General features: G+C 23.9%; 2 protein-coding genes across 3 annotated transcripts; both read right to left on the bottom strand.

Moving 5' to 3' along the window:
- Positions 1-921: 921 nt before the first annotated feature.
- Positions 922-15,286, bottom strand: LOC122711904 (protein FAM13B). Of its 2 annotated transcripts, XM_043931080.1 has the most exons (13): positions 15,145-15,286; positions 13,529-13,835; positions 11,602-12,434; positions 10,946-11,140; positions 10,457-10,838; positions 10,122-10,365; positions 3,980-4,150; positions 3,747-3,888; positions 3,404-3,634; positions 3,114-3,314; positions 2,382-3,035; positions 2,041-2,288; positions 922-1,942 (listed from the first exon to the last, which is right to left on the bottom strand). In XM_043931080.1, exons 4-13 carry the CDS (start codon positions 11,090-11,092, stop codon positions 1,729-1,731), a joined length of 2,634 nt encoding a protein of 877 aa, XP_043787015.1. In that variant the 5' UTR covers positions 11,093-11,140; positions 11,602-12,434; positions 13,529-13,835; positions 15,145-15,286; the 3' UTR covers positions 922-1,728. The 2 variants fall into 2 exon arrangements, with proteins under 2 accessions (XP_043787015.1, XP_043787016.1); XM_043931081.1 differs by lacking the exons at positions 11,602-12,434; positions 13,529-13,835; positions 15,145-15,286 and having other exon boundaries at positions 10,946-11,142.
- Positions 15,287-16,079: 793 nt separating this feature from the next.
- On the bottom strand, positions 16,080-21,810 carry LOC122711968 (protein argonaute-2). The gene is made up of 15 exons (XM_043931199.1): positions 21,541-21,810; positions 19,984-21,401; positions 19,583-19,912; positions 19,210-19,410; positions 18,864-18,990; positions 18,446-18,798; positions 18,250-18,369; positions 17,899-18,172; positions 17,645-17,803; positions 17,395-17,560; positions 17,226-17,316; positions 16,948-17,111; positions 16,580-16,853; positions 16,306-16,490; positions 16,080-16,227 (listed from the first exon to the last, which is right to left on the bottom strand). Exons 1-15 carry the CDS (start codon positions 21,551-21,553, stop codon positions 16,137-16,139), a joined length of 3,966 nt encoding a protein of 1,321 aa, XP_043787134.1. The 5' UTR covers positions 21,554-21,810; the 3' UTR covers positions 16,080-16,136.
- Between the last annotated feature and the right edge of the window lie 72 nt (positions 21,811-21,882).

The following is a 21,882-nucleotide window of genomic DNA, read 5'->3' as shown; positions in this document are numbered from 1 at the left end:
AGACGCCTTATCAAGTTGAATTTTAAGGCTACTGTTTACATATCATATTTTGCATTATTTCAAGATAATTGCCTTAAAATTTCACTTATACAAATATAAAACGGAAAAATTAACGAGGTTTTAGTAAATATGTTTAATACAGCTATAAGACTGTAACAGTTTATAGTACTCTACAATTATAACATGTGATATTTCTTACAAGGTACTTACATTACAAATAACCCCACAGATCTGTTTACTCTTAACGTTCAATTTGATAAAGATCTTTGAACAATAAAATAAACATTAATTTTAATTTAAATAATATATAATTTACATATTTGTTTCTTTTCTTCCTATATTTATCCAATTGATATATTAATTTAAAAAAAAAATAATATTCCATATTATGAAATATAAAGAGATATAAATTTAATAATAGCAATTTAAAAATATAAATAATACCAGTAATTATTAAAATAAATTAAAAGAGGCAAATATGTAATGATTAAAGAAAGGAGATTAATATAGAATATGCTTGTTACATTTCATTCAATCATGAATGATTATTTTCATACTTTATCATTTTCCATTTTTAACATTTTTTTTATATTACTTTTGTATTTTATATATTGATTTTTAGCAAGATATAAACATATAATAACTTTTTAAATAACAATTCATTTCTTTTGTCTTCTTGTTCTCTTATTCCATTTAACGAAACATAAAAAAATGATCTTAAAAAAATATAAAAAAACAATATAATTTTATCATAACATATTATATATGCAAATAATTTAAAAAAAAGATATAAACTTTTTAAATTTCTATTAAAAAGTGACGAATCTTTAAATAACATTGATAAAAATATGTACAAAACTTTAAAAGTAAGTCAGTGGCTTTTCTTTTTCTATTTTTTCTATTTTTTTTTCTATTTTTTTNTTTTTTTTTTTTTTTTTTTTTTTTTTTTTTTAATATCTTGTTATGTGATGTTCTTATTTGTATAATAGGCAGAGTTTACAATAACCATAAGCAGTAAGCATTTCCTTATTTTAATGAATTTTACGAGTATTTGAAGGAAATTGCGAGTGCAAATCGACAGATTGTTTATAACGCCACTGTTTTTGTCTAACTATTAATGTTTAAATTTCAAATTACTAACTTGATACTAATCTTATTATTTATTATCATATGATATCACTTCATAATATGTACTCAATAAGTTACCAATATAAGAAGAGTCTTATTAAAATAATATATATAATTATAATAACGAAATTTTTTGTTATTCAAAACATTTCGTTACAAATATCATATTACACGTAGTAATTATTTTTATCAAAGTTACAAAGAAATTAATTTATCAATGAAATAAATTCAGTTGCAATTAGTATTTATATTAATCGTACATTTTTTTGTAGCTTAGAATATATTCTATACAAGTTTAATGTTCTTTAAAACAGTTGACTAATTAGAATCATACATATAAAATCAAAGTATTATAATCAAAGACAAATTTCCATTCTTTTTATAAAATATTTTGATTTCTATTAAGTTTAAATCATCTGCCTTGCTTTAATAATCTTAGTTTTTCTTAAATGTTTTTTCTTAACATCTCTATTATACAATAGCATCATATTTATAACTGTATGTCATATTAGGTTTCAATTGTATAATAATCACTGCACATATATTTTGGATGTCAAACTTCTTTGGATGTAAATTTCAAGGCATCCATTAGATATTGCATCAAGCATTTTTAGCTATAAGAGCATCAATTAGTCGAAGTTTTGCTTTTGCTTGTTTATACGATTCGTAAACGGTTGTAACTTGCGGGCCACGATCTTCTCTTTGCATTCTACGACCAGTACGAGCTTCAAATTGTGCTTCTAATTCTTTTAAAGCTCGTCGTAAACGTTTTTTCTCTTCTCTAGTTAATTTTTGTTGAACTAATAATTCTTCTCTAAGACAGATAAAATTGTATAATAGTATAATTGGTTAATTTGATTATCTTTAAGAAATTGATTTTAATAAATTATATTATATAAATTAGAAACTCACTGTGGTAATGCATGAAGACTTTCATTGTTACTACGACTTCCTTCGCTACTGCTGTGCTGACTATCACTATCAGTTGGTAATTGATCTATCGAATCTATACAATCCAAAATACCTCTATGTGACATATCAGGTTCGCTAGCTCTTCTTTCTGTATCAGATGAATTATTAGGTAAATTAGATGATGTAAAATCCATTGCTTCATGTTCCAAAATAGTAGCTAGTTCTGAAATACTATCTTTATTTTTGTTCTGTAAGAGATATATTTAAAAATAATTTATACATCTATACAATTATTATTATTATTAAGTTTATAAAATTCAAAATATTACAATATCACTTACCACGCCTGCTCTAATAAGTAATCTTTTTAAAGTTCTATATTTATCATATAAAGGTCGTACAATAGCTCTATCTTCTTTAGAAACTGGTCTTCCAAAAGTATTTTCAATATGAAGCAAAGCTTTTTGAACAGCAGTTTTTTCATCTATTAATTGTTCATAAGTTAATTCTTCCATATTTTCGGGTCTGTTATACTTTATTCTCTTTTCATTTAGTTTTTTTTCTATTTCTTTTATCATTTCTTCCATTGACATTGCTCTAGACTTTTCTTGACTATTATTGTTGTTTGTTGGACTATCATTAGCTATTTTTGTTTTGTTATTTTCATTAGCTAATAATGCACTAATCGGATCTTCTTTTAATAACTTATGCTCTTTTCGCAATTTACTTAATTCTGTACATAATCGTTTTATATCTCTGTTACTCATTTTATCAGAATGACTTGGACGATAACCAAAATTTTCTTCAAATTCGTCTTCATATTTCTTTATTTTTTTTTTCAAACCATTTATATATTTAGTCAAGTTTTTTAATCCAAGTTCTGCAATATTTGGAGCACTAGGTTGCATTTCATTTTCAGAATAAAAACGTCTAGGTAGTAATAACGAATTTCGTGGAGAAAGCATAGCTTCTACTCTAGCATCAACAGCTTCATCCTATAAATATGTGATTAATACGTAATATTATTATTAAAAATAAATAATAATAAAGACTAATACTCTACTGTTGTTTACATTTTCTTGTCGTTGAAAAGTCCAGTTTGTTAAACTGGGATTATTTAAATCTTCATGACTAACTGTTGGCGGACGAGCAGGAGATGGTGATCGACTCGGTCCGCTGCTCAACATTTCCAAAAAACTTTGTGCTGGAGATCCATTACAACTATTAGAATTTGATGATAAGTTATAAATATTATCAGCTTCTTCTTCGTTTTCCTAATAAAAGTATTTCAGTTTTTAATTTATAATGAAGATATGTGTATGTTTTTTTTTTCATACAATTCAAAATAAATTGCAAATTTTACCTTACTAGAATTTTCTGTGTCTGCAATCTTATGCACTCTTCTTCTTCGAGGTTGCCTTCGTCCTCTTGGGGTAATACTTCGACTGAAACGTTCGCTACTTCTTAATTTTTCAGCATCACATTCAAATTTTTCTGTTTCTAAAACTGTTTCACAAGGTGAAGAAGTTGGTGGAGTTTTCTTGGATATAGGTGAAACATTTGTCCTTTCGTGTAAAGGAAGACTTCCGCATCTCTATAAATAGAATAACTTATGTTCGTGAAACACAATTTGGATTTATACATTATATATTATAAGTATTGATATATATTATATAAGTATTAATATATACATTAAGAAAACTTACTACACCATGACCCATGTCTTGTCCAAGTTGAGATAAAATATGTAAATGTTTTTCGCTATTAAAATCTTCGTGACTGCTCACGCGTCTAATTGTGTCTGTAGTTTCAGCAGGACTTTCAAGAACACGCTCCTCACTACTGCTTCTAAAAAAGTTCAATTCAAAAGAGAATAAAAGAATTCATTAAATTTAATACCTAATTTCTTGAATGAAAAACTATTTCCATTTTATTGTACCTTATCAATTTTCGTTCTTGACAACACGATTCGTGACGTTCTTTACGTTTGCGCGGTTTCAGCGCGCAAAGTAATGATGTACCTTCAAAATCTTTTGGTTCGTCCTTTGAATCTTTGCAAATTTTACAATCACTTGCAGGGATCACACCGTTCACCACGTTATCACGGATGCTGAAAAATCAGTAAACAGTGAACTTAAAAATTTCTATTAATAATATCATTTTTAATTACTTTTTACAAAAATATTATTAATTAATATAAGAATTTAAAAATAAAGAATTATGAAAATTCCTAGTACTAACATGAAATTTTTAAATATAATTTTTGCTTTAACAAGAATAAAAAAACAATGACAAAAAGAGAAATTGATATCTAATTTATCAAATATATAAATAATTAAATTATATATGTAATAGTTATATATATAATAATTTTAATAAATATTTTCGTATAGTATAACAAAAAATAATGTTTTTAATTTTTTAAACTGATTTTTATCTCTTATTATTATTTTTATTATCAAACTCTTTTGTACGATTTTGTATAATATGGCATTCTTTATTAGATTGTAATAATATAAATCATAATTTAAATAAAAGGATTAACTTAAAAGTTTATAATATGTAATATCATAATAATGTAATAATAAAATAATAAAACCATAAAATATATTTTAAATGCCAATAGCAACAGAAAAAAATAACAGTAACAGTAGAATTATAGTAATAATAGTAATAAAAATAGTAATATAGTAGTAAAAAAATTACAATATAAATATCTATATTAAATAATCTGTTGCAATAATATTTATAAATATTAATATTTGCATACATATTTCTTTTTTCAAGATTATAGTTTTGAACATATAAGAATTACAAAATACATATGTATTTATATATATATTAATATAAAATAATAATTTATTTTTAATATGAATATTGATATTAAAATATATGATTCTACAATTTTCCTGCAAATATTTATTGTAATAAATTTATATATATTCGAATTTTATATTCTTCCAACTTTTTTATTTAATTTTTTTCAACTATTTTTTAGTCCAATTTCTATTATTAAAAATAATGGTTAGAAATTATGATGAGAATTACCCAACATTCATGAAAGCAACTGAAAATATTACTAATTTTTTTGAATAATGAAATAGAATATTAGAGATCATATAATATTATATTATTCGAAAGTAATTAATATTTATTGTTTTTTACGTACATGTAATTAATTACATATAAAATGTCACCAACTGAATATCAAATGCATTGAATACAATTATAATTAACATTACACATTATCTATAAAATTATCTAAAATTATAAATCGAATTAAATTTTGAAGAAAAATGATTTAAAAAAAAAATAAGAAAAAGAAAAAACAACGTATTTGTCACAGAAATCGAAAAATTGTAAGGAATAGTGGCGAAAAAAATTGTAGTAAAGTAAATAAAGTAAATAAACTTCCATGTAAATAAGATGTAACATATTACTGTATTTACTAATTTCAGCTATTTTATTTCTTTATAAAGCAATAATAATAAAATGTTGCATATTATCATAAAAATATATAATCATAAAAAAGAAAATAACGAATCATAATCAATCAGTTATTAAAAAATATATCTTGCAATGAAAAATAAATTACATTATTATATTTATCATGCTTTCAGAATGAATTCTTTATCATTTAAAGAAATTTTGTCATTTTGTTTATTTAAAAATAGATAATATTTTTGTGAAATATAAAAAAGTAAAATTGAATTTTATAATCAAGTAATTTTTTAAAAAGTATATTCTATTGTTGTAAAAAAATAAAAATAAATAAAAAATAAAATAAAAAATATATAATAATCAATAAAAAAATATAATAAATAAAAAAATAAATAAAAAACAATAAATTGATAGTTAGATCAATAAAAGAAAAATATTTTTAATAAATTTCAATATTTTTAATAATAAATCAATATATATTTTTTAACACAAGTTAAATTATTTCTAATCATTAATTTAAAATTAAGATAATTATATATATATATATATATATCCCAATAAATTATTGATAAATAAATACGTTAAAATTTCTAATTGCGTAATTAAATTATTATTTAATGAAAAGTACATGAAATAATTCTAACTTTGGAAAAAATGTATATATTTTATGATATATATTTATTATAAAAATAAAGATTAAAAATAAATTATATTTTTGTAGATGTTTTTTTAATAAATTTTATAATAAACACTAAGATTTTATATTACATTAATATTATGTAATTTATTGTATTTCTATTTTTAATCTTCTTCTTTAAATCGAATTATCTTTTATATTAATATTGTTTTGGATTTAGCTTATTATGTTAAAGGGATCAATTTCTTAACTTGAATATTTTTTTAATGCCTGAAATTTATGAATGATAATTGCATTTGTATTTTTAACAAACTCACAATATCAAATAGAAAAATCCATCCTTCAATTGCGTGTCATTATGGAAAAGTATGTAATAAACTTACTGTACATATCCCTTTTGCTGTAGCAATTGCTCATGTAATCACGAACACTAACTTTCTTTTCCAATAGCGAACCACCGGCACGAACGCAAGTCTCTCGATGATTCGATGGAACATTTATGGTTGCCTGCTTGTGGAACTAGATGAGAGAGCGTCCTCAGTCGATTTGTACGTAAAGAACACGCACACTTTTTATTTGAAAATTTCAAAGAACCGTTGCAATTTATAATGAATAAACAATACTTATTTCTCGCATAACTAATTAAAAAAAAGTTTGCTAATTTGGATTGAAAAACGTGTTTAAAAATTTGAACAGGATATTAATTTTCAAGAGAGAAACTAATGAAAATGACAAATTTTTATATTCATGTATCTTATAGCTTTCGATTTAATAGTATATGTTAATTAAGTAGAACTTCCGATTAATCTGCACGAATCAGAAATCAGATTGCGACTGCGACGTATGACGATCGACTCTCCTCTATATTCTGTTGCTACAAGCTAACTGATCTTATAGTGTATAATTTGTCTGCATGTGACGAGTTTCTGAGTCTGTATATAGTGTCTATCAACCATGAACATATAATATACATGACAGCCTCGAATCGATAATATCGAAACTTCCCGTATTCTCGTACTCATATTCGATTAGTATCGATTATACATGATTTCACACGATACTCTTACTAGCTTGTTAAATTACATATGATCTTTTTTTTGTCAATTTAATGATTCTTAATTTAAATTGCTTTTTATTTGGCAATTTAAATAAAATACTTGTTAAAATTTAATTTGATTGACTTATACGAAATTCTCAAGATTTTGCAGTTCTTATGATAATAATAATAGCTTAATACTTGATTCTAGTAGCTCTAATGATAACCTTTATGTTAATCTAACGCTAGCCTCAATGATAATTCTATTAATTTAATTTATTTTTTCTATTCAATAAAATATAAATCTGCATTTATTAAAATAAGATAAAATTAAAATCATTATTATAATATAAAATTTCATGAAATCACGATCTATGACAAATATAACTTGAATACCTTAGCATCGCATGTTTGGTATCCTGACTCCTGACGTCAACGAATCGTTATTTTTGGTCGCCAATGTACATTTAGCGCGGAGCTACATCGTAAAATCACCGGTAATAGGATACAGACATATTTTAACTATGAACATTTGTGACGATCATGCTCGATTTGTAACAGACCTTGAAAGAATTTTAATTATATACATATATGTATATACACTCTTTGCAAAACCTTCAATTGTCAGAAAAAATTTTCCTCTAATAAAAAAAGCTATTTTTAAGTAACTTTATTAAGTAATATTTATCGGTCGTTTCAATTACATTTTTATGTTTATTATTTATTTATTTAAATATTATATTACATCATTATATAAAATTAATCAAAAAATATGTAATTAAATGACAAAAAGAGATCTCGATTTTTTGATTATTTTCTTTTATATATTTTTCGTTAAAATTGAATTTATTAAACGATTCTCTTTTCTCTCTTATATTGTATATTTTTATATTTATGATCAATAAAAACTTGTTAAGATTTTCGTATTATTATCATGGGACATTATATTATTTTATACAAAATATAACGATATTATATTGATATATAAATATATTGATATATTGATATTATAAAATATACGATTTCTTATAATTGGTATTATTCAAACAAAATTGATTCAATTATCTTAATGAAAAATATTGCATAAAATAAACGAAATTATAAACATTCGTAGTATTTCATAAATAAATATATTACGAATTTTTTTATATTTCAATTTTTTATAAATCAATAAGCAAAAATATAGATACAGGATGACTCAAGAGGAATAATATAAGCGAAAAATGATTCTATGTATAAAAATAAAAATAAAAGTATTTTTTTATTTAAAACTTCATTTTTGAATAAATTAAATTTGAAAATTTTTTATGCATAACTGAAATTGACTAATTCCTGACCGATAAGTGAAATATAAATGAAAATAAATGAAAAATTTGCAAATTTTAAATGAATTTTATATTAGTATTTGATAAAATAAATACAAACATAAGAAATCAATGACGGAAAAAACTTGATCTTTTTATAGTGGACTTAATGTATGGAATAAATATTATGGAAGATAGTAGTTGATAAATTTTTTTTTAAAATCTGTTCTTATACAATTTAAAACAAGGCATGCTTTGTAATTTGTCAAGAAACCAACACAAAAACTATTAATAATCTACCGCTATTATGTAATTCATGTGACTCAATGACTATTCAAAAAAAAAAAAGTATTTATATCAAATTTTATTAATGTTCAAACATTTTTAATTAATATAAAAGTAATATTTGTTCTTATATTTTTTATTTTGCTGAAAAATTTATTATTAGTTAAATATCAAATCATAAGATTGGATAATTTCTCATCAAGCTAAATCGAGGAACTGCGCACTTTATTGCTAAAGTTAAAATAATTTCAGCCAAAATATCAAGGTTTCTTGCAGTGAAATAATATACAATGTATTAAAACAGTGTTTTTAGAACACATTAAGATCTTTTGATATGTAAAAAAAAATAAATATAAAAATTTATAAATTTTTATAGAATTATATAAATTTAATATAAATAATAAAGTATTTAAGTCTAAAATAAAAATAATTTCTTCAATTTTCGAATAAATATAACAAACAATATAAATGTCATTTTTAAATCATAATAAAAATGAATTAAAAAAAATCGCTACTATAGTTCTTATATGACGAATATTGATATTAAAATTATTTCAATAGTAATTCTAATGTATTTTATTATGTATTTATTATAAAAAAAAAAACTAATTCTTATATTAATCACTCTTATTTGTTTTTTTTCTTGTTTTTCATTAAAATTGAAATTAAAATAAATTTAAACTGTTTGTGATATTGATATACATAAACACATATGTTATATGCCTTAAAATGTTAATCAAAAAATAAGTATGAAATAAATATCAATTGAGATTTAAAAGATTTTAAGAAAAAAAAAGATTTGACAGTATAGAATAATTTTAAAGTCGAGAATTAATGTGTACTAATATTTTAAATAGAAAACAAATAAATTAAATTAAATAAATAATACATATAAGTATTTATTTTAAATTTAAAATATATAATATTAAAGAAATTGTTAAAACTCATAAAGTCTCTTACACATGTTTAATATAATTAAAATAAATTCACAAAGCATTAAAAATTTAAAGCTATTTCATTGCATTTTTTTTTTAAATTACGATCACAATAAACAATAATATTATAATCATATCTCTCTTTAAATGGAATCAAATTATGCATAAACTTAAATTAGAAGTTTTAATATTTGTTAATTAATATTGTAATTTAAAACAAGTAAATAAAATGATAATGTTATTAAAAATTATAAACATATTTTATAATTATTTCATAATTGCATTTTTTATAATGAAATATATTTTGAATTTATATTTCTTTTTTCTCTTTTTTAATCAGAATTAATTAAAAATATAACTATTATAAATAATTAAATAATTTTTATACATATCTTTTAATAAAAAGAAAAGAAAAAAATATAAGTTATATTTATACAACTTACCAGTCCGGAAAAAGTATAGATGCTTCAGCTAAGATATCACGAAGAAGTGTGGTAGCAGGTGGAACATGAGGTAGAATCACAGGGGCAAATACACCACAAACACCGGCACTACGTCCATGTTTAGCTTCATATTTGCTTAGATAAAGAGCCAAATAACCAAGTAAACGATAATGGGAAGATGGTAGAGTTGATAGAAGCTCTTTCGTTAAATTAATCCAACAGTCGTGATCGTTAGTATAATTCTCTATAAATAAATTCAACATGTTTTGTTGAATTTACATTTTTTAATACAAATTGAAATTTTATATGAAAAATAATAATTAATAAGTGCTTACGGGCATGAATGGTCAATAATCTAGCTACAAAGGTTGATGGTACGACAGGTTGTGGCAATTCTTTTAGGTATTGCCGAAGAAGCGTTGCTGCAGTCAAAGGACAGGCTGCTGCTTCTAAATCAGCATCTCCTCTTCTTTCAAAAGTAGCCCTCAATCTTTCTGCCAATCTTGGACTTCCACCGGAGAGACGAAATACGGCGGCACTTTGAAATCCATGAGTTTCAATATAATTACACAATCGATGTACTACAAAAGGTACACCTGTATCAAGATACGGCTCAATCGAATCTAGCCGAGTACCAAAAATCCTCGAAGATCCTCCGTTACGTCCCAATAATGATACTGCCAGAACGCGTTTCACTTTTGCCAAACGTGATTCATCCTTGAAAATGATTAAATATTATATATCATTATTAACGTTTACAATTTTTATAATATCACAAATTAATTAACATTTGAAAAATATGAAACGTACATAAGGAAAATTACCTTGTCGTGAACTTGTCGAGATCGTGGAGGGCTACTTGAAGATCCATGATGATGATGATGATGATGGTGATGATGATGATGGTAATAATGATGATGATGGTGGTGGTTGTTATGGAGATGGTGATGATCTTGCTGAGGACGTCTCATCCCACTTTGTCTACACCGCGAACTGCCGCCGCCGCCGCCGCCGCCACACTAATCAAATTAATAAAATCCAATCTTCTTTTACTATTATTGAAGTATGTATATATATATATATATATATACACAATTGTATATACAATATATATATAATATATATATATTAGTAATGAACAAATGAAGTATATTTTAACGTTGTTAAATTATCAGCAATATAATTTCTAAATCTTTTACTGTCTATTTCAACAATACGTTCCAAAATAAATCTAATAGAAGACACTACGTTTCTGTCGATAAGAATTCAATACCAATCGAACAATGGGTGCCGCGACACTTAATCTCTCAGTAGCTTGATTGATAAACTTTTTATGCAATACATTTCTTTAATATACATACAGTAGAATGTAACTATCGTTCTAGCCGAGGTCGTGTATCGATTAATATCAATGACGCATTATTCGTCGTTAAACATTTACCAAAGTTAGCCATAGAAATCATTAGAATGGGAAACTCACAATGCACTCCCTCGCGACCTTCCACAGGTTGAAATAAATGGAGTTCAGCCTGGATATTACTTCGAGTTACACTTTCTGACTATTTATTCTTCTTCACAGTTGATTTTCCAGTGAATAAGATATACCTGATAGAAAAGTATCTTCGAAATTGTTTTGCGTGTCTTTCTTGAGTGCAAAAAAGATAAATAGTGAAAAAGCAAGTATTTTATTTAATAATACTTTCTTTTATATCGTTTCCCTTATATATCACCTTTTCGCTTACTTAATTTTGAAATAAAGAATTTCGTTCGTTGAATTTATTTTATATATATGTTTTCTGTTTCAAAATTTTGGTTTTTCGATGTTATCGTTGATATAGGCGTTGACCTTGATGTTAATATTCGTGATTAACAAACCACGAATCTTTAGTCTCACGCGAATGATTTTTTAAACAAGGAATAAGGAACTATATAAGGATATAAATGGATTAGGGAAATTAGAAGGGCGGGTGAATACAGAATTTTCGAAGGAGAAAGGGACCGGCGAAGAAAAGTCTTTCGTCGACACACGCACGGAACTTTCGAGCAATTTTAAAGCGACGTTAATAACCAATACGACGTTAAAAAGAGATCGCTTAATTCGACTAGTTTTGGGTTCATGTCCCTATCACGGCACATCGCATCGAGCCCTTTCTCTAAGGCGAAGGGCACTGCCTATGGCTGTTTTAGGAAATGAGTCGACACCAGCCGTAGCGTAAGCATCGAGGGTCAGAACCAAAGATGAGTTTTAGGTCACCACTTCGCTCCTTGTCTTAGCATGATCCACATGTCTTCTTAAGGTGTTACTGCAACTTTCTGAAATTAAAAATAATTTATCATTTTCAAAAATACAAATAATTTAGTCATTTTATTTATTTTTTTATATTTCATTTTTCATTTTCATCAGATTTTTTATATTTTTTTTTAATATTCAGTAAAACAGAAATGATTAAACAAAGATTAGAAATTTTCTTTAAATTTTGCGATTTAAACCAAATTACATCGAATTAAATTATAAGATTATAAAATTCGATAATAATTATTGAATTTTTCTTAAATAAAATTATAAAATTCGGCAATTTGAAAACTTTTAAAATGTTTTAATTTAAATATTAATTATTTTTATTATTAAAGAAATACAAGTATGATTATTTCTAAAATTTTTTCTTTCTTTCTTTCTTTCACTTGAATAAATTGTTTACATAAATATTCATATAAAAAATTTTAATTCATTAACAAATGAATTTTTTGATAATTGTAAATTTATAAGAAAAATATAAACTTTTAATATCTAATTACATAATTATACAAGTTAAAATTTGTTAGTTAATTCGATGTCGTAACTAGACTAACTTATAAAGCATTAATCATACAATCGATATTTCGCATGAATACCATGGAACGTCGTATGAGAATAATAGAAGGAGAAAAAAATTTTATCAAATAAATTCATCGTAAAGTATTATTCGTAAGAGAATATATGAAGTGTCATAAAAACATTGTTTACTTTCAGTAGATGTTACAGAGAAATAGGATCAATAATAATTGTAATTATAATAAATCTGAATTATACATTCATTCATTTATTTTAGAAAAACTTCATATTTTTACATAATTCATCAATTGACTCTTTTATATTAGTAATATATACACATGAAATATCAATGTATCAATTATTATGATTAATGCTTTGTTAAAAATTCTCTATATTAAAAAAAACAAATAATTATTTAAATATTTCATTGTAAATATTTTTAATTAATAAATAGTAATATTGATCTTTTTGAAGATTTTTCCTAGATAATCACAAAAAATGAAAAATTATGAAAAAAATGATTTATAATTAAAATTGGCAATTTCTAAAGGAAAAAAGATAAATCGAATAAATAAAGAGAAAGAATAAAATATACCTCATAAAAACTACGAGAACCATAACGATCAAAGCAAATCATGCACAAGCGCCCCACGAAGTGTTACTGAGTTTTCACGATCGTGTAGCTCCCCTTTTCTGTCCTATCCCTTGTTCACCTCTTGGCGTCTATATTCGATGATAGCCCCCTTTCACGTCTCTTCTGTTGGCGAACGGAATTCGAGTAGCGTTTCCAGTGTATCACATACCCCCTTAGCAGCAGATATCGTGAGGACGAGGGCGCATGCACTACCTCCAAGAATCAATAGACCGTTCTGGTCACGTGAAGCATCCGCGAAAACAGAGACCTACCTTAGACAAAGACAAAAATGTACATAGAAAAAAGAAGAGAATAATAAAGGAAGTATACATATGTATACTTACTCACTTAGAAAGAAAGAAAGAAAGAAAAAAGAAAAGAAAAAGAGGAAAAAAGGAGAAAGAAAGCAAAGGATAAACGAAAGAAAAGATATAAGATTAAAATGAAACAAAAATAAAGCAATTCATAAATAATTAACTAATTTAATCATTTTACATAAAATTCTTAAATAATAAATTTTATTTCATATACGAATAATATGTAAAATAATATACATAAGCTTTAATTTCAGAAATTCTTTAATTATTATATATAATAATTGTAATTTATTGTAATTTATTTTATGCATTTTCAAAAATTCATTTAGTGAAATCCTATAAAAAGAATTGTAAATTTCAAAATTTATAAATTTTTTTATATATTTATTCTCTTATAAATATTTTTTTTTTCAATGAATTATTAATTTGATTCTTTATAAAATATTATAAAATAAAAATATATTATTGTATTTGTTCTTAATCGATTTCTTTCTATACTTTATTTTAATAAGATTCTGAAAGAAACAATTTGAATATATATTTTATAAAATTTATTTTAAGTATGTACTTATTTATATATATTTATCTTATACCATATATATAAGATATGTATGTGTATCTTGTACTATATGTATATTTATTATATTATATTAATTAATAAATTATATTATATATAATTTATATTTATTGTATGTTTAAAAATTTTTTAATTTTATATACATTATATTTATATTTTATATACATAAGTAAATAACTGTTATTGTTAAAATATGTATAAAATAATATATTTCAATCAATTTCTACCATATCAACAGAAATAGGAATATATACAATAACCCTTTTCAGTTATATATATATTTATATATCATTACACATTTATGATTCTTATTTTTTTTATTTTATTTTTATATATTTACAATAGAAAAAAATAATTGTAATTTTATATTTATATTAATTATTTTATTTAATATTTTATTTATATTAATTATATTATTTAATATATATAATTATCCTTTAAGAATTATTTTAATAATAATTGATAAATAATTATATTATTTATATATATGTATTTATATATATATTTTTAACATTAAATGTATAAATATTTAATGACAAATCAAAAATATATGAAATATATGAAAAACTAAAAAATTAAAAAATTAAAAAAAATCTATACATATATATATATAAAATACAAAAACATATGTATATATATCTGAATATAAATATTTCAAATAAATAAAATAAAAAAGAACATACCCTTCTATGATGCACATATTCTTTGTTTCACAAGTACAATAATTTCCATATTTTTTTTTAAATTTATAACACATCTTATGAATCGCAATAAACTTAAACTTCATTACCAAAAATTAACGTATTATTTGAAATTTTACGAATATGAATAGAAAATATAGAAAATTAACCATTCTCCAATCAAAAAAATTTATATTTATGTTGTCAAATAAACACATATGAATATAAAAATAAGTGAAATATTTATTCTAACCTTCATTATAAAATAAATTTAAAATAATATATTTAATAGTGTAATTCAAAATGTATAATTGAATTATTTAAACAGATATCATGCTCACGACATTGATATAAAACACTATCATACGCCATATTAGTTGCTCTTATATTCAAATTGATTAATTATTGCGATTTATGAGAAAATATATTCGTTTAATATTACATATAAAGTTTGCATATACATATGCATTAGTTTCAAACTAATAAATAAAACAACTATAAAAAAATTAATTATATAACTAATATTTTATATAAAATAGAGAACATAAAAAATGTTTGAATTATTGAATATATTCGATTTTATTTATATTCGAATATATTTTCTAAATTTTGATTTATTATTATTTGCAAATAAGTTTATATTTATATATTATTTATAGAAGAAAATATATTTTTACATAAATAAAATAGATTAATAACAAAGACAATATTGGACAACACTGAAGGAGAATCAAGGATTGTAAAATATAATAAAATAATATATTTAAAATAAAATATTGTATTAAGTAGTAACAACAATTATTATAATTACATATAAAATAATAATTTAATAATAATAATATTCATTATATAAAATAATAATATTCATTATAAAAATATTTTATTATATTTGAAAAAAAAATGTTATATAATACTATTATAAAATAGCAATCAAAAAATTCAAGAATATTACATATTACATATTACATATTACATATTAAAATAATATATTTATTTTATACAAAAAACATAGGTGAACTTTTATTTATTCTTAAGGTCATTTTTTTCCGCTGTTCCTCTTGCAGATTATCTATATTCAATGGAATACTATACACACATAAAAATCATAATTATAAGACAAACATGTAAATATAATAAAATATAATAATATGCATATAAACTTACTTGTGTATTAATGCTCTTGCTCTAAAAGCAGCTAAATGAGCATAATATGTAGGCGCAGGATAACTAACAGATCTTGTACAACGTGCAAACATATGACAAAGATAATATGTAAGTTGTTCAATTTCATTTTCAGGCATTTGATTTTCATTGCATATACATCTATATTTTGTAGGCCTAGCAGTACCCTATAAACATTTTGTATTAATGCAAATACTTATTTTATATTATAAATGTAATGATTACATTTATTTTTAATTGTAAAATATTAACTTACTTGTATGCTAGTATGAGATACAAGATAAAAATCTATATGAGTTGGATGTGTAATTTCAGTATCAACAATAGTTCCCGCTTGTACATTAAAATTTTTATCATCAGAATTCTTCACATCAGTTGGAAAAAGGCGTACATGATGTCGTTTTTGAACTACAAGAAATGTGATTGGGATTTTTAATTCATCAGATTTCTCTAAACGTGCAATAGCTTTTTTTATTGCAGATAATTCTTTATGCATTATTTGTGTAAGTTGTCCTTCACTTACTCCATCTCTATATATCCGAAAACAACAATACTTATATAACAAATAACTTATATAATTGAAATTTTAAATCAATATTTTATTTAATATTTGAATTTATTTACCGATAAAAAATTAATTTCTGAGGTTTTTGTCTCGTTGTTGTATAAAAGTATTTCAATTGAATGATCATAATTTCTTCCAAATCTTGAATTATTTCTTCTCTCGGTGATTGAAGTCTTATTTCAACATTATACTTAAAAGCATTTGGATCATGACTTGCTGCTACCTATAATATAATAAAATATTATTAATTATCATATTCACTTATATTATAAATCATTAATTAATTTTATCATTATGAATCATTATATTTATATGGTTGAAATTAAAAAAATCTTACAGCTGCAATTGAGGGTACATTTATAGCATCAGGTGATGGATGAGTCACATCTGCACCAATTATCATACATGGCTTATGTAGACAATTTGGACTGAAAATATATTACATATATATATTTACATATATATAATATATATTACATATTACAAAGAATATAAAATAATATTACCGATTAGTAGGAGTAATAATATGATTAATACCATTAAGCTTTGAATTAATTTTTAACAGAATATTCCCAATTGTTGAATCATTTAATTTTTTTAAAGTTTGATTTTTTATACATTGAGTTACAATACCTTCATGTATTTGAAGTTCAGAAATTTGCTTTACAATACCTTAAAAAAATAAATAAATAAAATATTTTATGCAAATAAAATATTTAAGCATTTTCTTTTATATATAAATCAATATTTACTTACTATATGCATTCTCTAAATTTGGAAGTATCACTATTACAAGTAGTATATTTTGTTTCTTTTTATCTTTAAAATATTCGATAATATTACTAATATTTGTTTTAATAGTTAAATTTGTAAATGGAGTTTGTGCTTCTTCAATCTCCATGTTCAAGAACTTACCTAAGTAAGATGATAACATAATAATTAAGATACTATACTATTGTAAAAGAATATTTTAAATGTCATATTGAGAAATTTCTTTTTTTGATACTAACCACCATGAAGTAGTTTTTCATGTAAATTATATAAATCATGAGTATGCACGAATTTATCCAAGTTTAAAATAGTCCATAAATTCTTTGGTAAAACACAAGGACTAAAAAATTTTTCTGCTTTCCATGTTCCCTTACATACAGTAACTTCTTTTTCTTTATACTGTAATTTTGGAGCTTTTAGAACTCTTGCTGGTACTTTTTCAAATTCTGCATTTACAGAAAAATGAAATTCATTCATTAAAGTTGGCTGCTGATTTAAATTCATCTTAGCAAACTATAAATAAATTAATATTTTATTAATAATAAGAAATTAATTTTATTTAAGTATTTAAATATTAAAAAAACTCTTACACTATTCATAATTTTTTCTTTACGTTTTTGTGTATTAGTTGCTGTTTCACGAATCATCTTAGAAGTTTGAATTTTATTCATTTCTTTGTGTATAACTTGTCCGGCAATTATCGTGCATAACTGTATAAAAATAAAGTTAAAATAAACTTATTAATATTATAACTTTAAGTGTACATATTTTTTTATTGATATTTACCTCAACAGGTAAATAAATTGAGTTATTCCGAGATCCTACCCAAAGGCATGGCAGATTGGGATATTTTATTGAATATTTTTTAATTTGCAAAAAATATTTTTCAACCGAATATAAAGTTTGATCTTCCAAATGAAATTTATTTTCTCTTGGAGAATCAACTAATTTATTTACACGATAAGTTCTTTTAGTAGTAGGTTGTCCAGGTAATTCATATTGAATTTTTAATCCTTTTAAAAATTTATTTATATTAACAAGATTGCGTTCTATATCTTTTGGAGTTAAATCCTGTACATTACATAGTTCTTTCATCAAATCAATAACTGATTGACTTTTAGGAAATCCTTTATGTGCAACTAAAGTAAAATAGATATTAAATATATGAAATAATATTAATGATATAATTATATTAATATATTACCATCTATATTTAAATATGGTTTAGATCCAATTATAACAGATTGAAATACACCAACCCATAAATCTAATCCATTTGATAATGATACAATCCTTCCTGGTTCTGGTGGTTGAAAAAGTGATCTGCCAACCTAAATATCAATATTATTATTTAAAAATTTAAATATATTAAATTTATTATAATTACAATAAACAATATATTATTATATACAAGTAATGTGTATAATTAACATGATTATAATACATATTGTATAATATATAAATAAATCTTTTAATAATAATAAGTTAAATTATTTATGTTATGTTAGTTATTTGATTATTTTTATGATGAATAATATGAAATAAATTACCGTTGTATATTGGTATGCAGGTCCATGACGTAAAATAATATCTAATGCTTGTATACATTTTTGATTCCTTTCAGAATCCATCAAATCACATTTTAGACTTGTTAACCATGATAAATCAAGAGATGCAACTTTATTTAAATATATTTTGAAATTTCTTTCTTTTCCTGTATTAGCATCGACAATTTTTACTTCTTCTTCCTTCTACAATATATAAAAATAATTAAAACATTATAATAATGTAAAATAATAAAATAAAATAAAAAAAATCAATATTTTGAATATAAATATATGTATTTGAAAAAAAATAAAATTTAAATAATATAAATTTTGAATATATATTATGATTGAAATAAATTATAGACATATAACTTACACTTTTATCACCAAAAGGAAGAATTTTTGCACTATATGCATTTTTTTTGCCATCAAATGCAGGATATCTTTTTGGACATTGCTTTTTTCTAAATTCTTCAAAAACAGTCCTTAATAAAAATTTTGGTTTATCTGGTGTTATGATTACATCATAATGTATAATATTTGTTTGAAAATTTTGTGCAAAAATGAGTTTAAGCATATTTGTTTCCACAATAATATTTCTACCTAATTTATTTATTTGATTAGTTCGTTTTGGTATTTGAGCCAAATACATATCATGCATATTTTGTGTAAATGAATCAATTTTTTTTAAAACAACAGCAGTTTCCTAAATTAAAAAAAGAAATAAAAAATGAATTCTCTATAAAATTTCATTCCTATATATAAATGTATAAATACCTGCTGTGACTGTTCTGAATGAGATAGCTGTGAAACAGATGACTGTTGCAGACTATGTAATTCTTGTGAACCACTTGGTTGTTGTTGTTCTTGATGATTATCTGACATTATTTCTTGATGTGAGATACTAAGCTGTTGCCTTTGACTATGTGATTGTTGTGGTGAACTATGTTGTTGTTGTTGTTGTTGTTGTTGTTGTTGTTGTTGATTAGGTCTCCATGCTTGTTGCTGAGGACTATTCGACTGTTGTCTTTGACTATGTGGTTGTTGCGGTGAACTATGTTGTTGTTGATTAGGTCTCCATGCTTGTTGCTGAGGACTATTCGACTGTTGTCTTTGACTATGTGGTTGTTGCGGTGAGCTATGCTGTTGTTGGTTAGATCTCCATGCTTGTTGCTGAGGACTATTCGATTGTTGCCTTTGGCTATGTAGTTGTTGCGGTGAACTATGTTGTGGATTAGGTCTCCATGCTTGTTGCTGAGGACTATTCGACTGTTGTCTTTCACTATGTGGTTGTTGCGGTGAACTATGTTGTGAATTAGGTCTCCATGCTTGTTGCTGAGGACTATTCGACTGTTGTCTTTCACTATGTGGTTGTTGCGGTGAACTATGTTGTGGATTAGGTCTCCATGCTTGTTGCTGAGGACTATTCGATTGTTGTCTTTGACTATGTGGTTGTTGCGGTGAACTATGTTGTTGATTAAGTCTCCATGCTTGTTGCTGAGGACTATTTGACTGTTGCCTTTGACTATGTGATTGTTGCGGTGAACTATGTTGTTGTTGCTGATTAGGTCTCCATGCTTGTTGCTGAGGACTATTCGATTGTTGCCTTTGACAATGTAGTTGTTGCGGTGAACTATGTTGTTGTTGTTGATTAGATCTCCATGCTTGTTGCTGAGGACTATTTGACTGTTGCCTTTGACCATGTGGTTGTTGTGGTGAACTATGTTGTTGTTGTTGATTAGATCTCCATGCTTGTTGCTGAGGACTATTTGACTGTTGCCTTTGACCATGTGGTTGTTGTGGTGAACTATGTTGTTGATTAAGTCTCCATGCTTGTTGCTGAGGACTATTCGACTGTTGCCTTTGACCATGTAATTGTTGTGGTGAACTATGTTGTTGTTGACTAGGTCTCCATGCTTGTTGTTGAGGACTATTCAACTGTTGCCTTTGACTATGTTGTTGCGGTGAACTATGTTGTTGTTGTTGTTGATCATATGTCCATGCTTGTTGCTGAGGACTATCTGACTGTTGTTTTGGACATGCATGTGAAATGTCCGATTGCTGGTGTTGACTATGTACTTGTGGTTGTGAAACATATTGCTGTTGTAAATCACTTGGATTTTGTTGTTGGTCTGGGCTATTTTCTTGTGAAATAGATGAGTGTGGATGATTCTGCACATTTTGTTTTTTCTTTCCTACATGCAAAATAAATATAATAAATTTTTAATTATTTGTATAAATAAATTATTAAATTATTAAATAAAATATATAAAATTATTAAATTATAAAAATTTTATCTAAATAGAAGATATATTGCTATTATAATAATAGTACCTTTTCGTCCCATTTTTATATGTTTTATTTGTTTGCAGCAAAAATATCGTTGAGTTTTTTTATATCAATATCATTCAAATATCATACAGTATTCTATAATATCTCCTAAATATTAATCGTTAACTTCTATTATATAAGTTTTGATTGAAGAGAGTTAAGAGACTTACAACTTTATATCTGCTTTTACGTCTTAAGTCTTTTTATACTTTATATCTTATATAGTATTCATATCACTAATTATTACTTTTTGCCAAAATTGAGGAAATTACCTTTTTTATTACTACATGTTGTATTATATTTCTATTGATTTTAAATTCTACCAACCTTCTAAATCATATAATT

This window comes from Apis laboriosa, unplaced genomic scaffold (genome assembly GCF_014066325.1).
Source record: "Apis laboriosa isolate Shangri-la unplaced genomic scaffold, ASM1406632v1 scaffold18_cov149, whole genome shotgun sequence".
Taxonomy (NCBI): domain Eukaryota; kingdom Metazoa; phylum Arthropoda; class Insecta; order Hymenoptera; family Apidae; genus Apis; species Apis laboriosa.
The sequence above is the reverse complement of the archived record's forward strand: the minus strand, read 5'-3'. Positions and strand labels throughout refer to the sequence as shown.

Excerpts from the sequence above, each read along its gene's own strand:
- LOC122711904 (XM_043931080.1), bottom strand. The coding sequence starts at position 11,092 with ATGAGACGTCCTCAGCAAGATCATCACCATCTCCATAACAACCACCAC. Across the intron at positions 4,151-10,121 it reads TCTATACTTTTTCCGGACTG|CATCCGTGATAACGTGGTGA; the intron begins GTAAGTTGTATA and ends CTGATTTTTCAG. Across the intron at positions 3,315-3,403 it reads ACACAGAAAATTCTAGTAAG|GAAAACGAAGAAGAAGCTGA; the intron begins GTAAAATTTGCA and ends TACTTTTATTAG.
- LOC122711968 (XM_043931199.1), bottom strand. Across the intron at positions 19,913-19,983 it reads ATTCAGAACAGTCACAGCAG|GAAACTGCTGTTGTTTTAAA; the intron begins GTATTTATACAT and ends TTTTTAATTTAG. Across the intron at positions 17,561-17,644 it reads AAATTTAGAGAATGCATATA|GTATTGTAAAGCAAATTTCT; the intron begins GTAAGTAAATAT and ends TATTTTTTTAAG.